Here is a 25,619-nt window from a genome sequence, read left to right as displayed (position 1 = left end):
AAACGTCCATGTTGCTCGCCGGCCACACGCCAAAGAGGAAGAGCCTACTCCCTTTAGTGCCCGAGAATACCTGTCTTTAGGTGGCGTGGCATATTCTATGGGTAGTAACTTGGCTAGCAGGTGTCTGTGTATGAAAGGTGCAATAAATTCCCTTGTGATTGATTGCACTACTGTGTTGTTTGTTTCACGAGCGCATTTGAGACCCCACGTCATTGAGGGCTGTGTGACGAGCAGTTTCTGCAGCGGGATGTACCAGACTCCAGTTGACGCAGTTACAGGCGGTGGTATTGGTTCCACGGTCTTCTCGTTTTTTTCATGCAATCAATTGCTGACAAAGCCTTGTGCCTCACAGACGGACGCTGGACTTCTCAACTGTGCATTACTCCATGACATTAGCTTTATTGACCACATCAACTAAGTCAGTCGAACCAATGTCGGAAGCCCTCAACTCCACTTCAAAGGTATGCTGCCATAAATCCTCAAACGAGCTGTCGTTGCTTCCAAGCTCCACACACTCCTGCCTCAGACAAAAATTCATCCTTGTGAGAACAGCTTCAGTGTGATTAGCATTCTTTGCCTACTTCAGGAACTTATCTATCTATCCAGCCTCTTATATTGACCCAGTGACCAAAATCGTCTACTAGCACTGTTCACTAGGTATGTTCCCGTGATGCTATCAAGGTCATTCCACTGCCATCATCTGACTGTTGTCATCATTGTCATCATGCTAGCGTAGCACCATTGTAATTATTTCAGAAATGTCATCCCATTGCTGCCATGCTGTTATCATACCACCTTTGTCATTCCACCGGGGTCATTTCTTCGTCATTCACTCCCGATTGCCACTGTTTTCATGCCATTATTGTCAGTGCATTGTCGTTATGCCATCATTGTCGTCACTCCAGCTTCGTCATCCGATTATCATCGTATTGTCGTCCCATTGTCATCATGCTGTCATTGTCATACCACCTTTGCCGTTCCATTGAGGTCATTCCTTCTTTACTATTCTGTCGTCGTCACTATGTCATTGTCATACAGTCGTCGTGCTGTCTTGGTGATAGCTGACCCTGGTGAGCAACTGTCCTAAGCCCACTGGGTCGATCCCGGAGACGGTGTACATTGCATACGCACGAAGCAATGGAAATCTCAGAATTGCCACTACAGAAATTAAATAAAGATATCTTCAGCAATATGGTGTATCACTATATTGCTTGGATGCTAAACGCATTAATGTCAACAGTCGTTGCGAGGTGGGGTCTGCCAGATTTTTATGCAATGCACAGTAACCTCAAACCAAAAACTAACCTAAGCAGTGGTTGTGGAAGGAGAGTGGTGCCTTCTCGGGAGACTGACTGGTACTTTAATTTCTCTAAAGGAACGTGGAGCTATGACGTGTTCTCTATGAGACATGCTGCTATAGATCACATGAAAATTGTGACCATCATGCTATCTTTGTTTTAATAATCTATCATTCATTACACTAAGGGTCATTATAAGTGGGCTTGACTGTAATACTTCTTACTGCATTTTTACAGGTTTAGAAAGAAAAATAAAGAAAAATCCACAAGAAAAAAAAAGTTTTCTGTTAGAATTGTCAACAAAAATTAAACATGGAAATGTGGGGTTGACAGGACACACGGTGCACATTGAGAAAACTTAAGAAGTGAGTACGGAAACAAATCTGTGTAAATGCTTTTAATGTCCAAAATACGAGGTAAGCAGAGGCCAAAAATGTACTAAATACCCTTACCAAAAAGCGCTAACAGACTGCTACCTTGAAACATGAAAATACAAAACAAGCTGTCATTGCCCACATGCCTAAATATTATGCACATGTATATACACAGACACAATTTACTTGAACAGCTGTCCATTGAAGTTTTAGATGGAATGAACAATGACTTGTGAAAGTGGATGACTAGACAAACTGCACAGTCACAACTAACAGCTTAACATAATATCTTTACAATCACAAAAGAAATGCTTCCAGAACATGTCCTGCCTACATAACAAGGATATGATCCTTCTTATACACAAGCACTACAGTAGTGTACTACATCATTTTGAATCACATTACAATGGAACAGGATATGCCACGAAAGAGTATAAAAGGTAACATTTTTTCTAACCATAAAAAAAAATCCACATACGCACTTTTATGGCTGTGCACGTATGCTGATAACGATGAACAACAAGCATTTCGGAATGTTGAGTAGAAGAATAGCAAATCAATGCCAACAATGATCATTGATCTCTGGAGGCAGTCAAGGCACATGGTATTTTTCTGCAAGTCTTGAGGACGTTGATGCCCCACCAGAAGGATGAAGGATAAAATGCCAGGTCAAGCTTAGAGGCCACAGGGAAGCAAAGAGTGGCACCACTCTCACTTGACCCTTTGTCTTTCAACATGTGCAACCAGTGAGGAGCTTGGGCTTTAAATTGCTTACATCACAATACAGGAAATTTGCTGAGCTGTGAAACATTTAATGGAAATTGTATTTTCAAGAAGCAAGTGCAATCGCTGGGCCACACAATCGTGGAACTGTGCCTATTATTCAACACGTACACAAACATAATGCAAGGGGCAATTTTGGGACCAAAATAAGAAAAAAAATATCCGCATATAACGCAGCCAAAAAGAAAACAGTTTTTGCTTGCATAAAATAAAAAGAAGACATATATCAAAAATAAACATCGGTATCCAAGTACAAGAAGTAAATCTAAAATCTGGGAGGAAAGAAACCTCATTACATGCAGGATATTACAGAATGCCTGGTGGTGTTTGTTGGCTCAAAATCAAGGCCAACCACAATTTGATGGAATGGAAGGATGAACAGCCTGAAAACCTTCATTATAGTGGCATATCTGTACCTCCGGAATTGTCACATTTGCCTTTTTCTTTGCTAGCATCAAGAATAAGCATGTGCAGCAAAGAACAATTGAAAGATCACTAATTCCATTTTTTGTTCCACTGTCAGCTCTCTTCACTTCACAAATCTGGAACTTACTGTAAAGCCAAGGTGCAACCACACCAAGGATAGCAAACCACTTTCAGTTTGCAAAGTCGTGTCTCCAAGCAACCACATTTTTTTTTTAATTTGAAAGACTAACTCGTAAACAAGCTCCCTGGCCTCTAAACTTGTCCTGACCAGCTTTTCTTATGATGGCGGACTCTTGTGATCTAGCACAACCATTACACACTTGGAGAAGAGCAAATATTACGCAGGTAGGTTGAAAACATTTGTTCAGTTTGCACATCATATGGATACATAATTCGTACATTGTTGTAGTGACCTAGAAAAGCTGAAGAGTTATCTTTCTGGGGACTGCAGCCACATTATAAGAGAAACAATAATGACCCACATTTAAAGAGACACTACACAGACTGATGTTATGAATTTCTGCGTTCATTAATCTGAACTCAGAACGCTGTTCTCTTCTTTGGTGACATCTGGGCACTTGCTTTTCATCCTCACAAGCTTACCCTACTAAATAAAGATTTTAAAATATGCATAGAATTGCATTTGCTTTCTCACAAGCAAGTACAAACAAAAAAGAATAAAACCCACTGGCAGGGATGCAAAAATGTTACACAATATTTCAAATACAAATCGCATATTTCAGTTGTAGAATTCAACATTCAGCTTCTTTGAATAAATAACTGGTCACAGCCGAGTACACAGGGCTGACTATGATTCTTTGAACCTGCCACACTTGGACAAAGGGCAACGCATTTCAAAACTATTTACTGGAGGCGATAATCTATGCTTAGCCAACTTAGCCAAAAACACCTCCACCTCCATTTTTAACAAATGATTATTATCTCCTGCAGCAAAGCTCAAAAGGTATAGCTGTGTTAGCCTCCAAATAATTTTTTTATTCTTTTGCAATGTACATGAAAAACTAAAGTGCTTTGTCCTTCAGCTGCTTTCGAACCTGTCATCTGTCGTGGTTGTAATAGCGTGACCAGACGTGGACTGAGTAAAAGCAGGACACATGGCACTTCTCTTGTCCCCTCCTTTTACTCAGTCCATGTCTAGTCACGCTGTTGCAACCATGAAGCTATACCAACTGGCATGATTTTCCATCCTGTTGTCATCTGTCATTTATATGAAGTTTGTTCTCTTTGTGCAACTCGGCATGTCTGCATTACTAATGTAATGCATGGCACTGTAAAAATGTCAAGCTTCTTTTCCAAATGAAAAAAAAAGCTTGAAGTTGCAAAGTTACAATACCAGGTAACGAGCTTGATGTTCCTTTGTTCAATTACTGTCAGCATAATGATCAGGCAAAGTCTAGCAACATTTTACTCTTGCTTATTTGCAAGCTTGGTTGAGAGACTTGCACTTGCAAATGGCGTTACGTATACTAAGAAAAAAAAATCTGCACTTCCCTTGTTCTTTCTTATTCACTACCCTGCTCCTAGTTTGTTTTAGATGTGCAAAAATATTTGGTATAACCTGATATATGAAGGCCTGTGTTCTTTAATATTCATTATCATTTCACTTAGAAACGAAACCATTCACTCACCCCCTACCAGTCAATATTGTTCCCCTTGGGCTCCTCACAATTTTGTTTCATTGGTAACATTCATTAACTTGCATACTTTTGATTAGCTCAGCGCAGCTTGTCTAGAGCAATGTGGTGTAGGTATACTCTCTTCTTACATCTATCAAATAAAGTATGCACCCATAAAGGTAAAGCTTATTTGCCTCTCTGCTGTTTTATGGTGTTCAGAATGACACTCTTCAAAGATCAAGAATAACAACAAGATATTCTGGCCACTTAGAATAGTAAAACAAAAACAATATAGAAGGAGAGTTTGAAGTGATAGATAGCTAGGCTATAACTGCATGGGAGTTAGATAACCACTCTAACAAAGGCTTCAGTGGGTGAATGACATACATTGAGCCAATAGCAATTGGACAAAAAGATTAAATGCAGCTCTAAAGAATCCTTGCATAATATGGATGCATGATAAATATAATCTAAATCCTTGCTGACTTCTCTTAAAAGCTTGTTGAATTATCATTCATTAAGTTACAATATGTGACCAGTCTAAATTTTATACAACCTGCTAACTTTTATTTGTATCAGACAGACCAAACTTTTTGGCTGCCTACTATACAATCTGCAAGGTTAAAACAATATGTTGTCACCCCATGTCAAGGCTGAACAGTACTACAGATGTCCAGGAGTATATGTTACCTGAGTAAGATATATTGTAAAATATATTGGTTGTAAGTGTCAATGTGGACCAAATTATCTGAAGTATTGAGAATAAGTTTTTGAGTACCAACTACTAAGCCAAAAATACTTGATTTTTCCACTAATGTGCACCTGCAATATTTCAAATGCGCTTTTTCAAACCAGTTCTCACGTATTCACAAATATCCTGTCTTGGAAAAAATGGGTTACCACGAGAACAATCGAGAGCACCCATATTTTTGCTCAACAACAAACAATTGTAAACAATCTGAGCGATTTAATGTTCAGCGTATCAAATGCCGTTCTTTGTCCATTCCTGGCCCTTGTGCCAAAAAAACCACACATATATTGTCATCAGCCATGTAACATCAGTAACAGGGACTGCCATGTGAATGATGCATGGTATAGAGACAGGACATTGTGCTCATCTTGCAAGCATGTCTGTGTCATGATGCCTCTTTACTTGTATTTGTATCACCATGTCCTGCTTCACTCACATCAAGTTTTCTATTGCCAAATCATCCATGCAGGAAGCCTGCTTATCAGCATAGCACTTTTTCTTTCACTCTGGTAACAAGTGATACCTCTCATGCTTAACATGTTCCTAAACTGCAACAGAAGCTGTTCCCTGCATTGTTGATCTCACAATGATGTTGCACTGGACTTTTTGACTGTCACATTAAGAAAATTTCATGTCTTTCAAATGTTGACTTACTTCATACAATCCACGCTGCATTAAATATATGGAAAAAGTGGTATAGTACCTAGCACAGATGAATTTACAGTGTGTCATCATTTTACTTCGTTTGTTTATAGTTTCAATGTTGACATTCTACCAGACAAAGCTGCAGTGAACAGGCTGGCCTCAGAAAAATCTTTTATTTTAAAAGTTAAGGTCCACTACTTAGCAAAGGTGACAATGATGCACCTCAAGGACCGGCACGAGAACACAAGTGTTAATAATAGAAGTAATGTCGTTCCACTAATGCACTTTTGTCCAGTGTCTAAACTCTCCTTTCCTTTCAAGGTGCTAGTTTGAAGCTCTGGCTCAGTGTAGAAATGTTTCAGTGCTCTTGTTCTTAAAAAACATTTGACTTCTAATAGACATTTTCAGCAGAACATTTCCTGTGCCCCACTTCTCTCAGCCAGCGAGCAGAGGCTCAAGTGTGCATGCACTGAATGCTCAGCTGCGAGCAGTCGGGTGCCTCCGTTTCGCTAGAGAGCTCGCTGAATGGAGCACGCAAGTGTGCCAAGCGAGACAAACAAAAATACAAAATGGCTGCCACCACTGCCGCAGGTCTGCTGATATGTTCGGAAGACGCTTTGCATCTTTGACACAGTGCCTAACCAAACGAGATCAGGGTAAAAACTCGGTGTCAAAAGCGCAGTTGTGAATATGATGATTTGTTGACAAGTACACAAATGGCACGTCAAGTGCCTTCAACTTGGCTATTGTGCAGCCTAATGTGACAATGCACCCACATTTAGAAGTAAAAGAAAAATCCGCTTTTGATGTCAGTCCTAGAAGAATTGCAACAGTAATGAAAAAAAAACGCTGCTTGGCACTGACAAACTTGAATATGCTATATCCTTGTTGCTGTAGTCTCATCTTTTAACACCTTGTGGTGCTGTAAGCAACTCCAGGTCTGTAGCAGGGTTGAATGCTCAGCTGAAACCTCTAACACCTGTTGTACACGAGCGGAGTTGGAAGCAGAAAATATTCTGCAATGAAAGTGAGCTTAAGGTTTAGTGAACCAATGTAACATTGTTTCGTGTTGCTACCAACACAATAGCTGAAAGTACAGCAGAAATAACTAAACCCAGTAATAGCTTCATCAAAAGGACCTAAAAAAATAAACCTGCTTTTAATTACCCCTGCTCAGTGATTGTGTCAATGTATCGAAGTGCATAAGATAACTGAATTACTGGCAATAGTATCAGAACAGAATTTCGCATCTGTATCCTGCATTGGTACTAAAATACAGTCTTTAGGGTAGTTTAGTGCTGGTATCAAGGATACAGTTTCTGAGTAGCTTGCCTAGTCCTGCCACAGATAAGTGGCAGCCATACAGATAATTGTAGTTAAGGCCAGTACAATAAGTTATTATTGCATTTGACTAGTACAAGACAGGCTACATCTAAATTATATCTTGTCCAATAAATTACTGCATCAAAGCCTTTTTTAAAAATCTCTTCATGGTTCTCAATGTTTCTGGAAGGCAAGCGAAGTGAATGGAAGCAACAAGAATGACCTAAGCTGCGATTACAAAGCTTAAAACTTGTAAAATGACAAGCCCACAGTCCACTGACTTGAGCACACTTGTGCACAGATACTTCACATTGGTAGCTGCTAAGAAAGATGATGCATTAAAAAGTGCTCATTAGAAGTGGCACATTCTTCAACATTGACTTTAAATTTTCAAGTAGCAAATCATCTGCACGATAACATGGAAATGCTATGCTGAATGGTTTTGAAGCATGTTAAGCCATGACTGAAGCACAGGATATTTGCTTTCAGGCATAAAACCTTACTGTAAAATATAATGGTTTGCAGCCAACAACTGCGGCACTGTAATTTCCCGATTCAGACATCCATTGTCAGTTGCACCAACATTTAATTACAAGCCAATATTTAATGTGCACATATTGAGGCAGGTTCCACAAGAAAGTAAGTAAAATTTTGAGGTAGTTGGTTAAAAGTTAAGATTTACTACTCTCAATATGACACAAGCTTTTGGATGTACAGCACATCAAAGCAAAACAAACTTCCATTGCACGACTCGGACAATTCACAGGTTGCAAATTGTGTGTGGCTGTTAGGCAGTAATATGTCTGGCTAACCTGCGCGAAGACATAAACCAGTTTGGTTATTGCGGAACATATGGATGCAGTTAATTACTGGAGCATCTGAAGTATGCAGACTGAATCTGCTATTGCTTAAATATTAAAAAGCACTCTATATTACTACTAAATTACAAACTTCTATGACTGAATGCACAATATGTTTCCTTTTTTTAACTGTGGTCACTTCTTAATTACATATACTCAAATAAATTACTCAGTATAACAGCTAAGCTCAGGGTGCTTCTTGCATAAATGGGTATAAAAAAGTGTTGGCACTACTACATATTGGTTCTTGGTTACTGCTTAACAGTACAGTGTATTACTATGGTTTTGCGGGAGCATTTGCAACTTGTTTTTAGTAAGCTTCATTCTTCAGGTGAGAAATTTAATCGATTGTCTTGGTTTCACAAGTGAAATCTACAACGTTCAGCAAAGCAGGTATTGCCTGTCTATTGTTACCACTCTGTTAACAGTGCAAGAAAGGTTCTGCTTTTCTGCAATGACTAGCTGCTAAGTGGTCAATGCATTGCCTCAGGATGTGGTAATGGGGGAAAGCAATAAAGGTTACATAGTTTTTTGCTTAGACAGCAGCAGCAATTCACAACTTAAAACTGAAAAACAACTGTATCCAAACCAGGAATGTCGAAGCGAGAAGTAAAAGATCATGGGCAAATTACTTGAAGTGCAAAATAGCTATGAATCCTTCTTTTTATAACTTTCAAAAAGCAATAGTTTTAAATAATCAATGCCACTATTGCTGAAAAAAGGTCCTTTAAAGTATCTAGAACTGCTTTCTGTAATTAATCCTTAGAAAAATTATCTGGAGCCTTACTACTTGCGTGCAATTTGAAAGTTAAGTGCCACAAGTAATGCCATAAAATATGCTGTGATATCTCGGGGCATTTACAGTGCTCATAACTTCAAATGAAAACAATTGTGAAACTGCTCCAATGCATTAATTTGTTTCTAGTTTCATCTGTATTTTAACAGTGGCTTAATATACGACTCCAAAACGTATACTTGAGACTACTCGACCCTTAGAAACCGACTGCACAGCTACTACACATCACACTTTCATGCAATTATGTGTAAAAAGCCTTCATTACAGTTTGCGTTTCAATTTATGAGTGCTGTATAAATACTGTGAAGGTGCAAGTGTATATTTTAATGCAGCATAGCTACTACGTTGCGAGCACAAATGAAGTGTGTCTTCTCTAATTAAGTTATCAGCATAATAAGTTTTGAAGCAGTACGTAGAGCCAGTGCTCCATTTCTAAATCAAGAGCTAGCAGGAGTCAACAAGCATGAAGCATTGTGTATTCTTCATGAGGCACAAAGCAAAAATATTTCAAGTAAGCAAAGCCCACACCCAGTTAACATGAGGCTGCTTTCATGATTCTTGACCACTGCAGTACCAAGGTAATTAACATAATTTGTCTGGTACACATCCACACATTAGAAGAAGAACAGCACTTGGCTGTAACCTATATGGCCAATACTAACTTCTCCTTGCTCTCTTTTCTGACGTAGACCAAAAAAAATAAACTGGTACATTACTACAAAGTTTCGGTGACAGCCCTAGTACAACATGCAACAATTAACTTGCTTCTTTTCTGGTACCACCTTTTGCACTCGCACCATAGCAACAAAGAAAAAGGACTTGAACAAGGCAGTGTTGTTGAATGGGTGCCACGCCATTAGCCGAGCTGGTCAAACACACTTCTGGCAATCTTCTCCAATGCTGTTGCCATTCTGCGTAGCCTTGGCCTTGACGAGAAACCTAGGGAAGAAAACATTTTGGTCCAAACACACACAAGACTGGAGTTAATTTGGCAATGATCTCATTTTGAGCTACCCTCAGGCTAATGTGAAGAGATAAAAAAGCAATGCTGAAAGTGCAGAACTTAATAATGTGAAGCCAGCTTGTAATAAATTGAATGAAATGTTACAGGTTGATAGAAATGTTCATGTGACTTCTTATGAAATTTGAATAAGAACACTGTCTTGAAGTTTTCTTGAAATTTGTCTCACACAGCATTACAGGCTTAAATATGCAGCTATAACGTTTGACTACTGAGCAACTTTGAGATTAGCGATGGATGGCCTCGCAATATAGTATGCAAAACAGTCACTGAAAAGCCAACCATTGCATTTATTGCATCACAATACTACCAGGTACTATATGTTAACAGCTCCCTTTGTATAGCCTAACAGCTACATAAGGTGATGCACTGATATCTATGAGACAACACTGCTTATATATTCAATAAAAAAAAAAAGCTTCATCACACCTCTGATGCCACCACGAAATAGCTGATTTAAGTATAGATATAATACAAGCTCAAAATGCACATATGAGCACAATAATGCCAGGAGCTTAGAACAACAGAAAACTGAGTGAGTGAAATTCAAATCACGAGTGTCGTGAGCCTTTCAAACTCAATGCTTCAGTATTATTATTCGTCCACTTGAGAACCATCTCGAAATAGCGTGCAATGGGACAGCACAACAGAGAGGAAAACTGTGTTCATTTTCCTTTCTGTTGTGTTGTACCGTTGCGCGCTATTTCTAGGTGGTTTTCACGCCAAAATATCAACTAGCCCAATATTCAACTCTTTTAAAATAACTGTCATTGTGATGTTAAACCACGACCTACTGTAACTCCAAGCCTGCACAGATATCTGGATTCTATGGGAGTCGCTTGCGCCCACTCTTGTTCAACGGGTGGCCACAGGTGGCACTTTTATAACCTGTTCGTCTGCTGCTTGACGGGCGGCTGGGTGGCTGGGCAGTGTTCAAATGTGCATGCCAGCTCTTCCGCTATGGTGGACTGCTAGCACATGTGACAATTTCTTGCAAAAACAACAAATGGCAGGTATGTCAAAATTTTTTAAATATATTCAATGTAAAAAAGAAAAATTAAATTATGGGGTTTTAGATGCCAAAACCAAGATCTGATTATGAGGCATGCTGTAGTGTGGGACTCCGGAAAGTTGGATGACCTGAGGTTCTTTAACATGCAACTAAATCTAAGTACATGGGTGTTTTTGCATTTTGTCCCATCGAGATGCGGCCGCCATGGCCAGGATTCGGTCCCACGAACTTGTGCTTAGCAGCCCAATACTGTACTCAATGTAGTGCTATGTTATAACATGTAAAACAGTACACAAAATATGTGGAAATTTCACGCCGCTCCACACAACAAAAAAGAATTAACCGATGCAGTGATTGTTTACATGTTTGTCTGGCATGCCAAATATGCACCGTGACGCTTTTATGAAACCGATAAGTCTAAGCTGTTTAAGATGTATGACGAGTCACTTAGAATCAATACTTCTATTATGCAAACTTCCTGACAGGCAACATCTTGACCCCAATCGCGATCATAATCAAAGTAGTAATTTTCCATAAAGAAAGCGACTACAGTGCAGAAAGAGTCGAGATATAGATAGCAGGAACAAACACATGCACTGTAGTCACTGTCGTTATGGGTTACCGACTCTTCCACTCATAAAACTTGTTGCAATTGTCCGTACATCATACTACGAGAAACTGATCGCCTGGTATGCACTGCCAGCCACATTTAACCTCCAAATATTAGCATATCATAACAAACGTACTGCCGAGGGCTTTTTGCTTCGCGGTCAAGAGTCTGCATAATTATGTACACACGATGTGATAAACAGCGTTTTTCGTAATCAACCGATTGCTTAAACAGACAGTTAAAGGTGTGCCAAAATAGCGGCATGAGCGCTGGAACAGATTGCAGAAGCAGACGACAGCAAACAGCTTATAACTAGTGCCACTCTGCTCGTACATTCTGGAGCAGGGAGGTCTGTGCAGGTCTGGAGCCGTATTCTGTAATAATTCGGTTTCTGAAGAATTCAGTTTGGTGGTGGCATCACATTTGGGTGGTCCGCTGATGTAATGAGCACGAGAGGAAGGACAGAAACCAACCGGCACTCAGGTTTTTTTCTGGAAGGGAACGTCGCAAACCAAGTGAAAACATAGCAAATTAGGAACGCTTCTTGGTAAATAAACTGGGTAAATAAAAAAATAATTTGTTGATGGTATTGATGAAGTTTGTGGTTTCCATTATTAAGCACATGTGTAACATACTGGTGGTGAGTCACTTAGCATATTTTGTTTACTGCAGTTGACCCATTTAGCTGTTCGGTGGTACTTCGTACGTTAACATGGCATGCAGAAACTCCACTGGAGTTGTCTAAGTATGCGTAAGCATACCCATCAACTTAAGTTGGCCCACGTCCAAATTTAATTTGGCCCACGCACAAATATAAGTTGGCCCACATCCAAATTTAAGTTGGTCCACCCCCAAATTTCAAGTTGGCCCATGTCTAAACTTAAGTTGGCCCAACCCTAAATTTAAGTTGGCCCACATCCATATTTCAAGTTCGCCCACCCCCAAATTTTAGTTGGCCCACCCCAACTAAACACTAACACAGGCACCACAGGTATCACCATCGCCACCATTTTTCTAACGCTGATCTCACCCGTGCACATGGCACGCACAGGCTCTCATCGAAGCACTTTGCACAACTTCACTTCGTAGCAGACGATGGATTTGGTTTCCGCAGGATTGACATGTGCGTGACGTCATCATAACATGCGTGCACGCCCCACGGCGATGGTGTCACCCAGGGGGCTACCAATCGCTGCTCACAAAGCGAATTCTTCGAAAACCGAAGCATTACAGAATACGGCTCCTGGAGTTCAGTAGGTCATGAGTTAAACAATGCCATGTCTGCTATGCATAGTACAGGCATTGTGCATCCTTGCTGTGCTTAAAGTAGGCATAACAAACTGAGCATCAAGACAAATTTGCCTTTTGTTCCTGGGAAGTTTTTGTTAAACACGGGCTTCAAAGTACAGATAACTGGCACTTACTCTTCATGGCTTTGGCAAGATGTGCAATGGCCTGCAGCAAACTTTTCACTGCAAACTTTAACGTCTTTTGTTGTCTTCTTCATGCTCTCATTGCCCAGGAAGAACCAGTGACGCTGCCCATTTGCAGCTTTTCCAGCATTTTGCTTCTTGTGCAGTTCATAGAGACTGTCATCAATCAAAAACCTGTGCAGGAAATAAAATAAGTATAAACAAGGAAAAGGTCAGCTTAATTTGCTTGACTGATATTTCACTTGTACTGATATTATCACCTCGAATTAGTTCTCTTTATGTAACTTCAAAGAAAAGGCCTGTTAATTGAGTTTCACTAGCTTCTAGGGCCACTTTTGTTCTTAACTTACATTAATGATCTACCATCCATTATAACTGAAGAATGTATCCTTTACACAGACAACACTAAAATATTTATAACAGCGATAAATGAAGATGAATTATATGACAAAGCTACAGCAGCCCTAAAAATATTATCATTCTTGTTTCATGCAAATAAACTTCTCACTAATGCCGCTAAAAGCATCTATGTTATCTTTGCCCCTAAAAACATTTTATATGAAATAACTCGCTTGTAATGAATAACACACCTTTAAATAAGAGTCAGTAGTACAAAATTTCTCAGTGTCCACTTGGATGCACAGCTTTCATGGCACACAAATGTTCAGATTTACAGAAAAATATATCTTCTTCATAGGTTATGTTACACTTACCAGTTGAAAACGTTAACATTATATTATTCTTTCACACATACACACTACACATGCTATAGCAATTTAGGGATTAACCTACCAGACAATGCTGAAAACCCACAGAACACAACGCTACATGTTCCTCATTTTTATATAAAAAAAACTGACTGAGTTTCATATGCTTATGGATTACTAAACACACAACCCATAACAGTTTATATCAGTTGTCGTGTTTTACTATTTCCTTACAAACATTTACATAAGACTGTTCTATGCCCATCAATAATATTAACCTAAGTTCTACCTCAACAGTACCATTATGCATACCCTACATAAGCACTAACTATGGAGTATATAAATTTTCTTATATTGCTGTGAAACTGTGGAAGACTTTACCATTCAGCATCAAATTATCCACATCATTTTATTTATATAAGCAACTTGTACGCATTCATCTAGTTAACTTACAAAAGTAACCATGCTAACGAAGAAAGAAACATTTTGCACACATCTGTAACGAAGCTATTGGAATACTTCGTTTTCTTTTTTTTTTTTTCCCTTGCTGTTGTAATCTTGTTAAAAAACAGACCCCTGCTACAACTCTTGATAGAGCTTTGGGCTCCTGCCTGTATGAAAATAACATGTCATTATATGTATCAGAAACAATAACAATTGATTGATTGATAGTTACCACTGCTAAAGATGCAGTGTATGCCAAAACCCAGTGAAAACAATGTGCAGTTTCAACATTAGCAATGTGCGGCACATAAGCTTCTCCTCCTCCTGAAGAAGTGAACCTAAACTATCTAACCAAATAAGCAGCCTTGACCGAACATACAAACGAAAGTAGGAGAGGCAAGTCTTGTGTCTGACTCCTTTTTATTCCACTTGTTCTTTTTTTGCACTATCTTATTGTAATAAGCAAATGCCGAATACTTCAGCTGGCAGCTTTACTCCTACACACACTACGATGGCACAGATTGTGTGGATTGTCACGAAAACACTTTTTTACAAGAACTGCTTGGTGTTTCTGGTCATTTCCCTGAGTGAACAACGTTTCAATATAGAATCAGAAACATAATTTTATCCAATAATCGCACCTTTTTTGGTCAACTTCCCTTCATTCCTAGTGATATCAATGCACGGCATACCTGTACCAAAGGAGAGGCAGTGGGGCAGTACCCAGATGCCAAAGGGCATGGGCATCGACCAGGAAACACCATGGAGGAAAATCGCCCAGCTCAAGCAAGAGCAGAGCGTCCAGCATGAACACAACGATGGTGCCCCTCCACACGTAGCCACGCTTCCTATGGTGCCAGCACCAGCCCAGCCAACCAATTGAGTTGAGCAGACCTGTATGAATGGCCCACGTATCAGTGAACACTGCATATATGGAACTCTTACATCAGCAGCTCTCAACCATGAATTCACCCAAAACACTAGCAAACTGGCAAAATGGACAGCAGATCTTTGGGTACACAGAGTGCTGAAGAAATTGTGATGATGGACAGCAATGAAGGAAGGCAAGCAGTGAAGTCTGAAAGTAATTAAGTTGCACTTTATTGGTTTGTAATTTAACAGGGTGTCTACCAAGTTGACATATTAAAAAATTCCCCGAGTGACGCAGAACTTTGTTTTATGTCAAGACAGGCTGACACCATGTCGCCCAATGCTATCACTCTCCAGTAAGCATGTTAAAAAATTAAAAAAGAAACAACTTAATCCAGCTTGAATAGTAAGGAGTAGCGTTTATTTTATTAAAAAGAGAAAACTGAACAGCGGGGTTAGTAAAATACACAGTGAATAATATATATCCGAAAAAAAAAAAAGATTGTAAAGCCCATTGCAAATCAAGTCAAAACATATTCAAATACGAATAAAGAGAGATGCATACAGAAGCCAATATTTTCGAAAATGAGCTATTTCTATTAACTGATAGCAAGCTCATTGGTATTGGGCCCGAAATTTGTGACAAGTGAGATTCTCTCAGCAGCTTGAAAGTCAACCTCAACTGTCCTGACATACTCTCAGCCAGCGCATAATGCCTCAGTGTTGCGTTTCACTGCTTTAAAGAGTTTATTTTGGTTTGGACGACGGTTACGTGCATCTCGGTGTCAGCCAACACTTTTTGAGCTCAATCTCCTTCAAAGAAGAGGCGGCACAGTTCCTTTATCATTCCTCAATGCGACGGTGCTTTCTGTTCTGATCCTCGTTTCGCCGCGCGTTCGTCTCATGGACCATTTGAAGCATCTTCTTGGTCAGTTGTACAGTCAACGTCCGATTTTTTGCGACTCCCTAGGGGCCGCGAAAGCGTCTGAAAAGTCGGGTAGTCCAAAAAAAGAAATGCATGTCTTTTATTGCCGTTAAGGGCTCAAATCGCCACAGGCACGTACGAAAAAGCCCGGAAGGCCTACCAGTACACTTATTAGGCATATCGGTGCTCGTACTGTGACAGGAGGCGGCGGGCGCACGCGTATATAATTAAGGAATACGTATTGTGTCCCATGAAAATTGCCCCTTCCCACGCTTGTTAAGCTTCACCGCAAAACTTTACGTACGTTTCACCGCGTAACATAGCTGTGCTGAGGCAAAGCTGCCTTTCGAGAACCGGCATTATGCAACGCGACTTGCTTAGAAGCTTCGAAGCCAATCGCGAGGTTTACAGAGGTGGAGTCGGTTCCATTGCTGACAGCGGCGAATTCTTTCAATGAAATACACCGCACCGAATAGCAAGAACCTTAAAAGTGAACGTCGAAGCAGCTAGGCCTCGCGTTGCCACGGTGGTGGCTACGGTTGCCAGCGGATGTGAGTGCGAGAGCGCCCGTTTGAGGCGGCGAGATAATCAAAACGGCGGTGTTGGCTATGATTAATGCCGTTTGGAACCTGCGGTCGCGGTAAAAAAATCTGGAAAATCGGACGGCGAAGGGTTCTTGCGTCCGAAATTTCAGACGTTCTTATACATTGAATCTATGGGGTACGTGGTGCCACGAAGCCGTCCACATTGTCGGGCACGTCCCAAAAATCGGGCGTCCGGAAAATTGGTCCTTGACTGTACACTGGCAACTCCTCAAGCCGACGACACGGCATCAAAGACAATTCGTTACGATTCCTCTCTTTTACGCGAGCCAGCATGCCGGCATTAGGGCGACTTTCGTTCCCTTTCAATAAAATGACAGCTAATTTTCCCTGATAGAAGCACAAGTTCCCCGAGTATTTCAAGACTATTCAAAATCTCTGAGAATTCCCCATTGGTAGACACCCTGCATTTAATCTTACATCATCACATTTTGTAGTAGGTTCATGAAAACTTTTCCCTGATTATGGTTGTTGCATTTGTGTGAGTGCAATAAATGAGGATATGATGCAATTCATAGTGAAAAGCCTAACTTAATGTTACCCGCCGCGGTTGCTCAGTGGCTATGGTGTTGGGCTGCTGAGCACGAGGTCGCGGGATCGAATCCCGGCCACGGCGGCCGCATTTCGATGGGGGCGAAATGCGAAAACACCCGTGTATTTAGATTTAGGTGCACGTTACAGAACCGCAGGTGGTCGAAATTACCGGAGTCCTCCACTACGGCGTGCCTCATAATCAGAAAGTGGTTTTGGCACGTAAAACCCCATATATTATTATTATTATTAACTTAATGTTGTAAACCCTGTCCACATGGCAGTATTTTTCAATGTACATGCTAACAGGCAATTTGGTTAGGTACCAATATGCCAGTAGTACAGGAAAAGAAAATGGTTCCTAAATTTCATTTATTTTATGCTTGAGTCGAGAGGACACACTTAAAAGAAAAACAATCGCTGTTGCCATTATCATACTTGCCTGTAATCACATTGGCTTTCATGTTGTACCCATAGTCAAAATGCACAAAGTTTAAGTACTGGATATGGTAGACAAAGAAGGCCGCAAAAGGCATGGTCACTGAGATGGACAGCCACGTGTTTTTGGTTCCAAGCACTCTGCAAACAATATTAATAAGATTAAGCAGTGGTAACACATTGCTGTAAGCAAAGTAAAAGGTTGCTTGCAAGTTCAGGTAAAAGTAAAAAGTAACACTGGAAGATTCACCCACACCTTACAATGACAAACTCAGTTTTCTTTTCTTTGCTTCATGTATAACCAAGTAATTACTGTAGAATGTTTTCAAGAGACTTAATTAACTAAGTATAAATGTTTAGAAGTAGTAAAAGCCTTTAATGTGTTGCTAAAGAGAAACAATAAGTTAGTTTAATCTGGCGATGTACCTTCTTTCAAGATGTGATTCAGAGAGAAAATTCTGCAGAGAAAGGCCTGTTATTCACGGAGAAGATGAAGAGCAAAGTTTTTCTTCTAGAATTTTGTGCCTGAATTACTACAGCTTTGATATATTAGTATGGGATTGGAGATTTCAATATGTATCAGCCACTTTTGTTGAGAAAATTTTCTTAATATTGACTAGTCCCAAACATATGCTTTGCATTATAATGTCACGAGGAGCTATCATGAGGTCTTCCAAGCCATCTTTAGCTCTTGCATCTTTTCGGGCTAACCAAGACACTGGTCACAGTAAGGCCAATGTTCCTGGTATTCCAGAAGTGCAATACAGCCAAACCAAAAGTATCAATTCAGCGTACTGTAACATTTCTCATTGATGCTCTTTTAAATGGGTGCACGACACAGGCCAAGAAAGCTGAGGAGGTCTTAAAACTTACGACCAATGATACATTGCCTTAGTATGACTATAACAATATGAAGTCGGCTACAGTTTCTTCATTCAAATACATACTGTTGCTATAGCACATTTTGAAAAAGATCACGCAGAAACTCCTCTGAGAGTTGTCTAAGTATGCGCAAGCATTGTGCTGCTTGCTCATCTACACGCAGGCAGGTGTCATTATCAATGTTACGAAACTTGATCCGACTAGTATAAACCCTTATCAACCTTTATCTGATGTTCAACATTATCGGACTAGATCCGACCCTTATCAACCATTATCAGTTGTTATCAACATTATCGGACTAGATCCTACCCTTATCACCCATTATCGGTTATTACCAACCTTATTAGACTTGATCCAAGCCTTATCAACCTTATCGCAATCGACCCAATTTTTATGAAGCCTTATCTGCCAACCTTATCAGACTTGATCCGACCTTTCTCAACCTTTACCGGTGCTTATTGACCTTATAATTGCTCCGACTAATATAAGCCCTTATCGCTCTTTAGTACCTTATCCATCTGTGTCGAATGATTATCAACCATGATGGGACCCATATAACCACTCATCACTCCTTATCAACTCAGTGACTAGTTATCTAACAGTGTTGCATGACTTGAAGCACATGAGCCCTCAGAGATCGGTGCCATTTCACTCTGTGAGGGAACGTCCTAATGGAAGGGGCATCCCGCGACCACCAAAACTCATCAGGGATGTGGCGTGTTTGGAATTAAATTTTTGCAAAATCAGAATGTTCCTGATGTCTACAATGCTCCAAGACCGCTCTACTTGTGGTCCTAGAGATGGCTTTTATTCGACCATCACCAAACCTTTCAACAAAGCCTTCATAGAGACTGTTCTCCTTTGATAGTTGCCTGGTACTGCAAGTACAACACATTCATAAGGTTCAGATATATTCACCTTGTGCAAGCATGGGTGTTTAGTTCAGAGGGTAAAACACTCGGCTTCTGAGTGTGGGGTCATAGGTTCGAAACTCACCACTGCGAATATTCTTTCTTTAGAATTTATTTTGTTTTATACATTACTTCTTTATAGCGATTCGTCTAACGTGATGATGGACAGGTTTCCTCGTTGGGTAGGCATAGAAATGCATTTAATACTCACATATGCCCTGCCCTGCTCAAGCTGACAATGTAGTAACAGTGATTCCCAAGATGTGTCACCAATAAGAAAAGCTCTTGCCTGTGATCAGCCAAGGTGCACTGGTAATGATGACATCATTATGAACAATCATCACCAGTAATATAAGCACATCATCACCAGTAATGATGACATTACTATGGAGATGCAAAAAAGTGTCCATTACAATCATTGAATTTGCTATATCAGCTTCTTTGAGGCTTTTTTTTTTCTTGACATTTCTCACTGCCCATTATTACATGGGACACAGACAGTGGGCAGCTTTAGAGCTAGACAGAAAGCTTTCACAAACTGTGTTCAGTTCAATTTCTGTGAAAAGCTCTTCAACTTTGAAGTCTTTAATGAAGACACAATTTGACTCAGGCATATGCTTGCTCAACTAGTGCAGCGAGCCAAAGAAGCCATGAAGTGATGACTGATTAAGCGGCAATATGCCTGAACACTTTCAGTAGTAAATATATGGCTGGAAACCAGCAATAGACACTACCGCTCAAAAAAAGCAACGCTGTTGAAAGGCACCATGGCAAAAGCTGCGATGTAATTGCCTGGCACCAGTAAAGAGCAACTTCTTTAGCATGCTGTGGCGAAGCTTTGTGTCACATGCTGCCAAGCATGAGAGTTCAACAAAACTTTTTCTCCTCTCGCATACAGGCTTCTGCAGTATTGCTTACCTCATACATAAACTGTAGAGCGAGTAGAGCACCACGGAAAAGGCACAGTAGTAATCAAGCTTCTACATGAAAAATGGAAAGAAAGTTTTGAGAGGCAATCAGTCTGCTGAACATAAAAAAAAAAGGGCCATAGCAGGTCCCAAACCACTCTCAAACACAAGCTACTTTGTATATATTTAAGTTATTAATGTCTTAAATAACAGTTGTGAGAGAAACTAACGTTACCATGGGCTTTGCGACATGCAATTCCACAACATCAAAACCAAAAAGACTGAAAAGTGACTTGTAGTGTAGTTCTAAACACTCCCTTTTTTTTTCATAACCATATGAGCCAACAATCAAACATGTTCATCCTTGATGGCAATACAACCAGTGGGCTGTCTGTAATTTCTTCACTCCATAACAACCACTACTTATGAAAATCTACTCAAGTGCACCTAATGTTGGTAGTGCCATTATTTGAAAGACCTCAAACTCATTCTCTTGTTGGAACAACATTACACTAAAAGACGCTACAGCACTACAGATGCATAAAAACTTCAAATAAATACTTTTTTTCAATCACTACACCACTCTGGAGGACTGCAACCAGACATCAACTAGCAGGTAATTTTCAGGCAGGCACACTGAGCATGACGGCTTCCATTTTGTGGCCCACTCAATTTCTGTACTTAAATCCCAACATCTTTTTGCAGTGTTATGTGAAAGCTGCTATGCACAAGGAGTGAACGTCAGAAATCCTTGAAATGAAGGTGATGATTGCAGACACAGTAGCATTTGTCACATGGACGTGAGCAACATCCTGTGGTCATAATTTGTCAATCGAATGCCACTATGTAAGCTACCCAGTGCACAGTGCACCCATGCAGAACTTTAATGAAGAACATTGCACAGTGAAAATCTATTGTGTCAGTGACTCAAAGTAAATAAATTTTTTCTTTGAAATATGTTTTTTAAAGGAGCTTTAGAGACATGCTAAGTCAATCTAGACTGATAATATTCTCTCAGCATCCTTAAACATAGAATGTTTTCTCATTCGTAAACAAATTGGAATATAGAGTTTGGGTGGAGACTGTTCAGTAAAAAAAAAGGGGCTTATTTACAGTGTTTGATACAGGCATGTAATGCAGTTCACAACTGGACATCCAGTCGACTGAGGAACTTGCACATGGTAAACAGCTACTCTGAGTTACCTGGTGCTCCGTGAAAATCATTTATAAAACAAGGGAACTGCATGTCATTAGACTCACAAACAGTGTTGCATTCATTTAAGAAGACAAGTGTGATGCCACAGATGTACATAGTTTTGAAGGGATGCAAACATGCTCAGATTGGCAAAACAATCAATTTTTTTTGTTTAAATTGAGGCAGAAATTCTTACAGAAGAACAGAGCATAGGTTATCTGCCCCGAGCATTCACTCAGGAACTGGTGCCTCTGCGCAACATGCATTTGGCTCATGCACCAGAATCATTTCGAACAGTCCACACTTACATCAGAGTTTCTCTCTATAGACTACAACAAAAACTTTTATTTGACAATTTTTAACAGTAAATTCTCAAATCAAATAGCAAGAATAGCAAAGTTTACTAGTTGTGTATTTGAATTTTCAAATATTTGTGCACCCTTAAAAGTTATTAGAGAGAATGAATGCTGAAGATTGTTTTGTGAATTTCACACACAATCTATTGCTTTGATGACATCAGTGTAGCACCAAATATTTCATGTTATTCCGGCATACTAGCATCTTTTTCGTACACAAAAGTCTGCAATAGTAATCAGACTATGTTTTCACTCCTCCTAAAATGTGATAGAGTTCAGCCTCATTGATAAACAATCCAAAAGACTTAGTAGAATTTCTTCTTTCAATTTCTTATCACCTTTCCTCTGTGCAGGGTAGCCAACCGGTTGTCTATCTGCTTAACCTCCCTGCCTTTCCTTTTTCTCTGTCTTTGCTACAATCTATGATATCACAAATAGCTGGTGTGAGATTTTCAACATTTCACCATCTATGCTTCGAATTAGCATAATTTCTTGGAAAACTAAGCATCTACTCTAAGCAAATGATCCCTACTTGGTATATTAGAAGCTAAATGCACCACTTTACCTGAATATATTACTGCCCCTTTAAAAGACCCCTAAACCACTTTGAGCTCAAAAATTTGTTATGTGGTGGCAGGTGTGTACCAGTCTACCAAACATAAAGCCTCAACACTTTTTTGAAATGACAGTGTAATAGCAAAGTTACAGGCATTTGATGGACGACTACACAGCTGCTACGGTTTCTTGTTCGCCTTTGCTTTCATCCCCACAGGCATTCTCTCCTCCTCGCCACATACTCTCACCAACCCTGTGTGGTGCAGCGAAAGCTATGGGTTGAATCAACACACTAGATGAAAGGCCCCTCTAATGTCCACACCCAATCACCTTCCATGTGACATTCACTGAACAGAAGCTTTACGGAAGGATTAGTGGCAAACAATGGGTGAGTCCCCTCCCTTCCTGAAACACACAGCCAGCTCTTGCAACACTGCCGCTGTCGTCCCTCATCGAACGACCACTTGACAGCTCTCGCCCAGTTGGTGTTACCAGGAGTGAAGAGAACAGGATTTTTTTTTTATTTGTGGCTTCCCTGCGATGCATAGTGATGCCATATTCACATAAGCTGAATGTTGCAGTATTCTGTATATGATGCATGCGTTCACTTGAAAAGTGTTCAAGATATCATAGGTGGTCTAGGTGCCCTTTAAGGGTATCCTGACGTGTAATGGGACGCGTTATTTACAATAAATTCATATTTTTGTCATAGTGGACCCTTTTCTCCTTTTATAAAACTGTTCCTTGCTATGTGCAATGTGTATGAATTTTGGAGTACTAGATATGTGTGCAGATGAAGCACCTAATGCACTGGACTTCATGCACACCCTAGAAGAAAAAGAAATTGATGTTCACCATAATTACCTCAGTAAGTGGAGTGTCCCTAGCATGAAAGACAGCAGACCAGAACCAGGCATTAATCGATAACTGAAAGAGAAATAAACAGTGACGAAATGTTTCTTCCTAAGACAGTATGGTACACACCCAAAGTAACAATTGACCTCTTGCTATCCATTTGACACACATGGTCAAGCACCAGCTAGAAAACAGCTAAAAAGTGTATTGCACATGATGAACTAAAAACAACACTTTCCCTAGGCAACGCTTTGGCCTCTCTCCAATTCTTCTAAAGCAGCCGTGCTTTACTACATGAAATAAAGCTACTTGTGTCACTTTAACAAATGGCACCCTAAGGTGATTGTGCGTCTCACAGATTCTTTGGAAAGCATTTGACAAAAGCAGTCAAACTTTCTACCAGATGTGAAAAAATATAAAAGATTTGCTCTCAGCAAGGTTTGTAACAACAGCGTTTCTCACCACTGCCTGCCCTTTCCAGATGACATAAAAGGGAGCTGAAGATGGCACAAGCCTCCTGAACTTGCGCCACATCCATAAGTGGCAGATGCCATTCAGGATTGAAAAGATAACTGACGCTGGCTCCTGGATGCCGTAGAACCTCCGAAATGGCCACTGCAAGTTGTGCAGATTTCATATCAGTAAGGTGGCTCGCAAAACAGCAGATGCCCATGTGCCCACCTTACACATACACAAGAACATCTTGACAATGACATATCACCATAGGAGTGGTAAGGGAGACATGCATATTGGAGTACAAGGAGCGTTTATGTCTCCTTTCCAGTTTACTTGTCTTTGAGCCCTACTTTTCAGTGGAGAACATAATTATTTTTGCGTCTCCATGAAAGACAGATGGCATAACTAGTGCGATATAATGTCATGACATCTTGTTTTGCCATGCTACATACAGAAATAGTCACGTGATGACTGCACTTAACTCAAGATGTCTTTGATTTAGCAAATACACCAAACTATGTACAACATTTTTCGTTCATAAAGCACAATTGGTCAGATTGTTTGCCCTCACCTACCACATATGCCCTTGAAGTTGTTTGCCTCAAGAACTAAAGCATACTGCTCTCGTTGTTTTCTCGTGAGAAACAATATGGCTGATAAACTAACGTAGGCAAATGTCGATTTTTAATATGACACATAGTAAATGAGGGTCGAACAGTATGCGTAGTTGGGCTACACCATGTACTCGATCTGTGACCCATTGGGAATGCATGGACCACTTCGTTAAGTGCACTCATTTTGCAATTTTCGATTCTTGATTTGGCATCCAGACTTTCCCTGCTAACAGTATAATTAAAGCGTACAACTTTTTAAAGCTCAAGACATGGTAAGCGCAAACGTGGCCAGCGCCAACGCGTTTGTGGCCCTTGAAGTAGGCTGTTACTTTTTCAATAATTTAAGAATTACTTTAAGAGTACGCCGGGTGCTAAGAAGAGAGGCAACGAACTATACGCGCCGACGTTGCATCAATAGATACATAAGCTCCGAAAGACAAACTGCGCCGTGTTCTTTATGCCAAGGATCCATAGTGCGCATAATCAAAAGAGCTGGCGTCAGGGGCACAGACACATTATGATTTAGCACGCACTTTTCCGTGAAACTGGGGCACGGGCTTGTCCTTAGCCTGGAGCACGTCCACAGCATGCCACATGCACTCGTGACGGCACTCATCGGCGCAGTCCCAGAGCAGAAGAGCCAGATACCACGCTTGACCCGAGCGAAAGGTGGTTTGCTTCTCCTGCGTGCAGTTGATGCTGCGGCATCGTCGTAGACACGACTTGTACTCGGCACTCTGATCCCCCGGTGATGCGGAAACGACATCGAACAAGCATAGCAGCAGCGCAGCCAAGGATACGGCTGCCGCAGTGCGAGTGATGCCGCTTGCTTGTGAGGGTCCGATCATCACTTTACAAAATAAGAAACCGATAGGACGCCGTAGTCCTGCCCATCTTATCAGCATCTGAACTGACGGAAGCGGCGGCCAATTGCGCGCGGCGCTGCTTCTCGACGTCGCATCAGGAGCTGTTTCGGCAGCTCTCGTTCCAGTGCTTCCGTGTTGCTCCCAGTTCGACAAGAAAGAACGCTTGCTGTGCCACGTGATGTCATTTCTTCTTCACGCGTGACACAGGGAACAATCCAAGCACATTAAATGACGTTATGTTGAAGGCGGACTTGACGAATACAGCGACGGGCAGCTCACGGGCAGCTCGGACTTGTAAATGCAGTAGCCACGAATTCTTCCGTTTATTTTCACTTTCGTTTCCGTTTACCTCAATGCTTTTTGCGTTGCCAAAATGCGGCAGTCTCCCTGACGCTTAGTAAGTAAAAAGCAAGAGTGCACCAAAAATTGTTAGTAAAATTTAAACAAAGTTGGCTTATAAGCGTAAAAACACAGTGGTGTTCTATTGTGGTGGGTGGATGAGAATGTTCACCGTAAATGCGTTTTTGTCGTCACG

At 40.5% G+C, this 25,619-nt stretch overlaps 1 protein-coding gene across 1 annotated transcript; it reads right to left on the bottom strand.

Moving 5' to 3' along the window:
- Positions 1 to 1,680: 1,680 nt before the first annotated feature.
- On the bottom strand, positions 1,681 to 25,562 carry PGAP3 (Per1-like protein PGAP3). The gene is made up of 8 exons (XM_050190043.3): positions 24,752 to 25,562; positions 23,611 to 23,763; positions 23,158 to 23,220; positions 20,198 to 20,259; positions 17,491 to 17,627; positions 14,813 to 15,014; positions 12,961 to 13,143; positions 1,681 to 9,832 (listed from the first exon to the last, which is right to left on the bottom strand). The coding sequence occupies exons 1-8, from the start codon at positions 25,121 to 25,123 to the stop codon at positions 9,763 to 9,765; spliced, it is 1,242 nt and encodes a 413-aa protein (XP_050046000.1). The 5' UTR covers positions 25,124 to 25,562; the 3' UTR covers positions 1,681 to 9,762.
- Between the last annotated feature and the right edge of the window lie 57 nt (positions 25,563 to 25,619).

This window comes from Dermacentor andersoni, chromosome 2 (assembly GCF_023375885.2).
Source record: "Dermacentor andersoni chromosome 2, qqDerAnde1_hic_scaffold, whole genome shotgun sequence".
In the NCBI taxonomy this organism is placed as follows: Eukaryota; Metazoa; Arthropoda; class Arachnida; order Ixodida; family Ixodidae; genus Dermacentor; species Dermacentor andersoni.
Note: the sequence above shows the minus strand (reverse complement) of the source record. Positions and strands in the feature narration are given on the sequence as shown.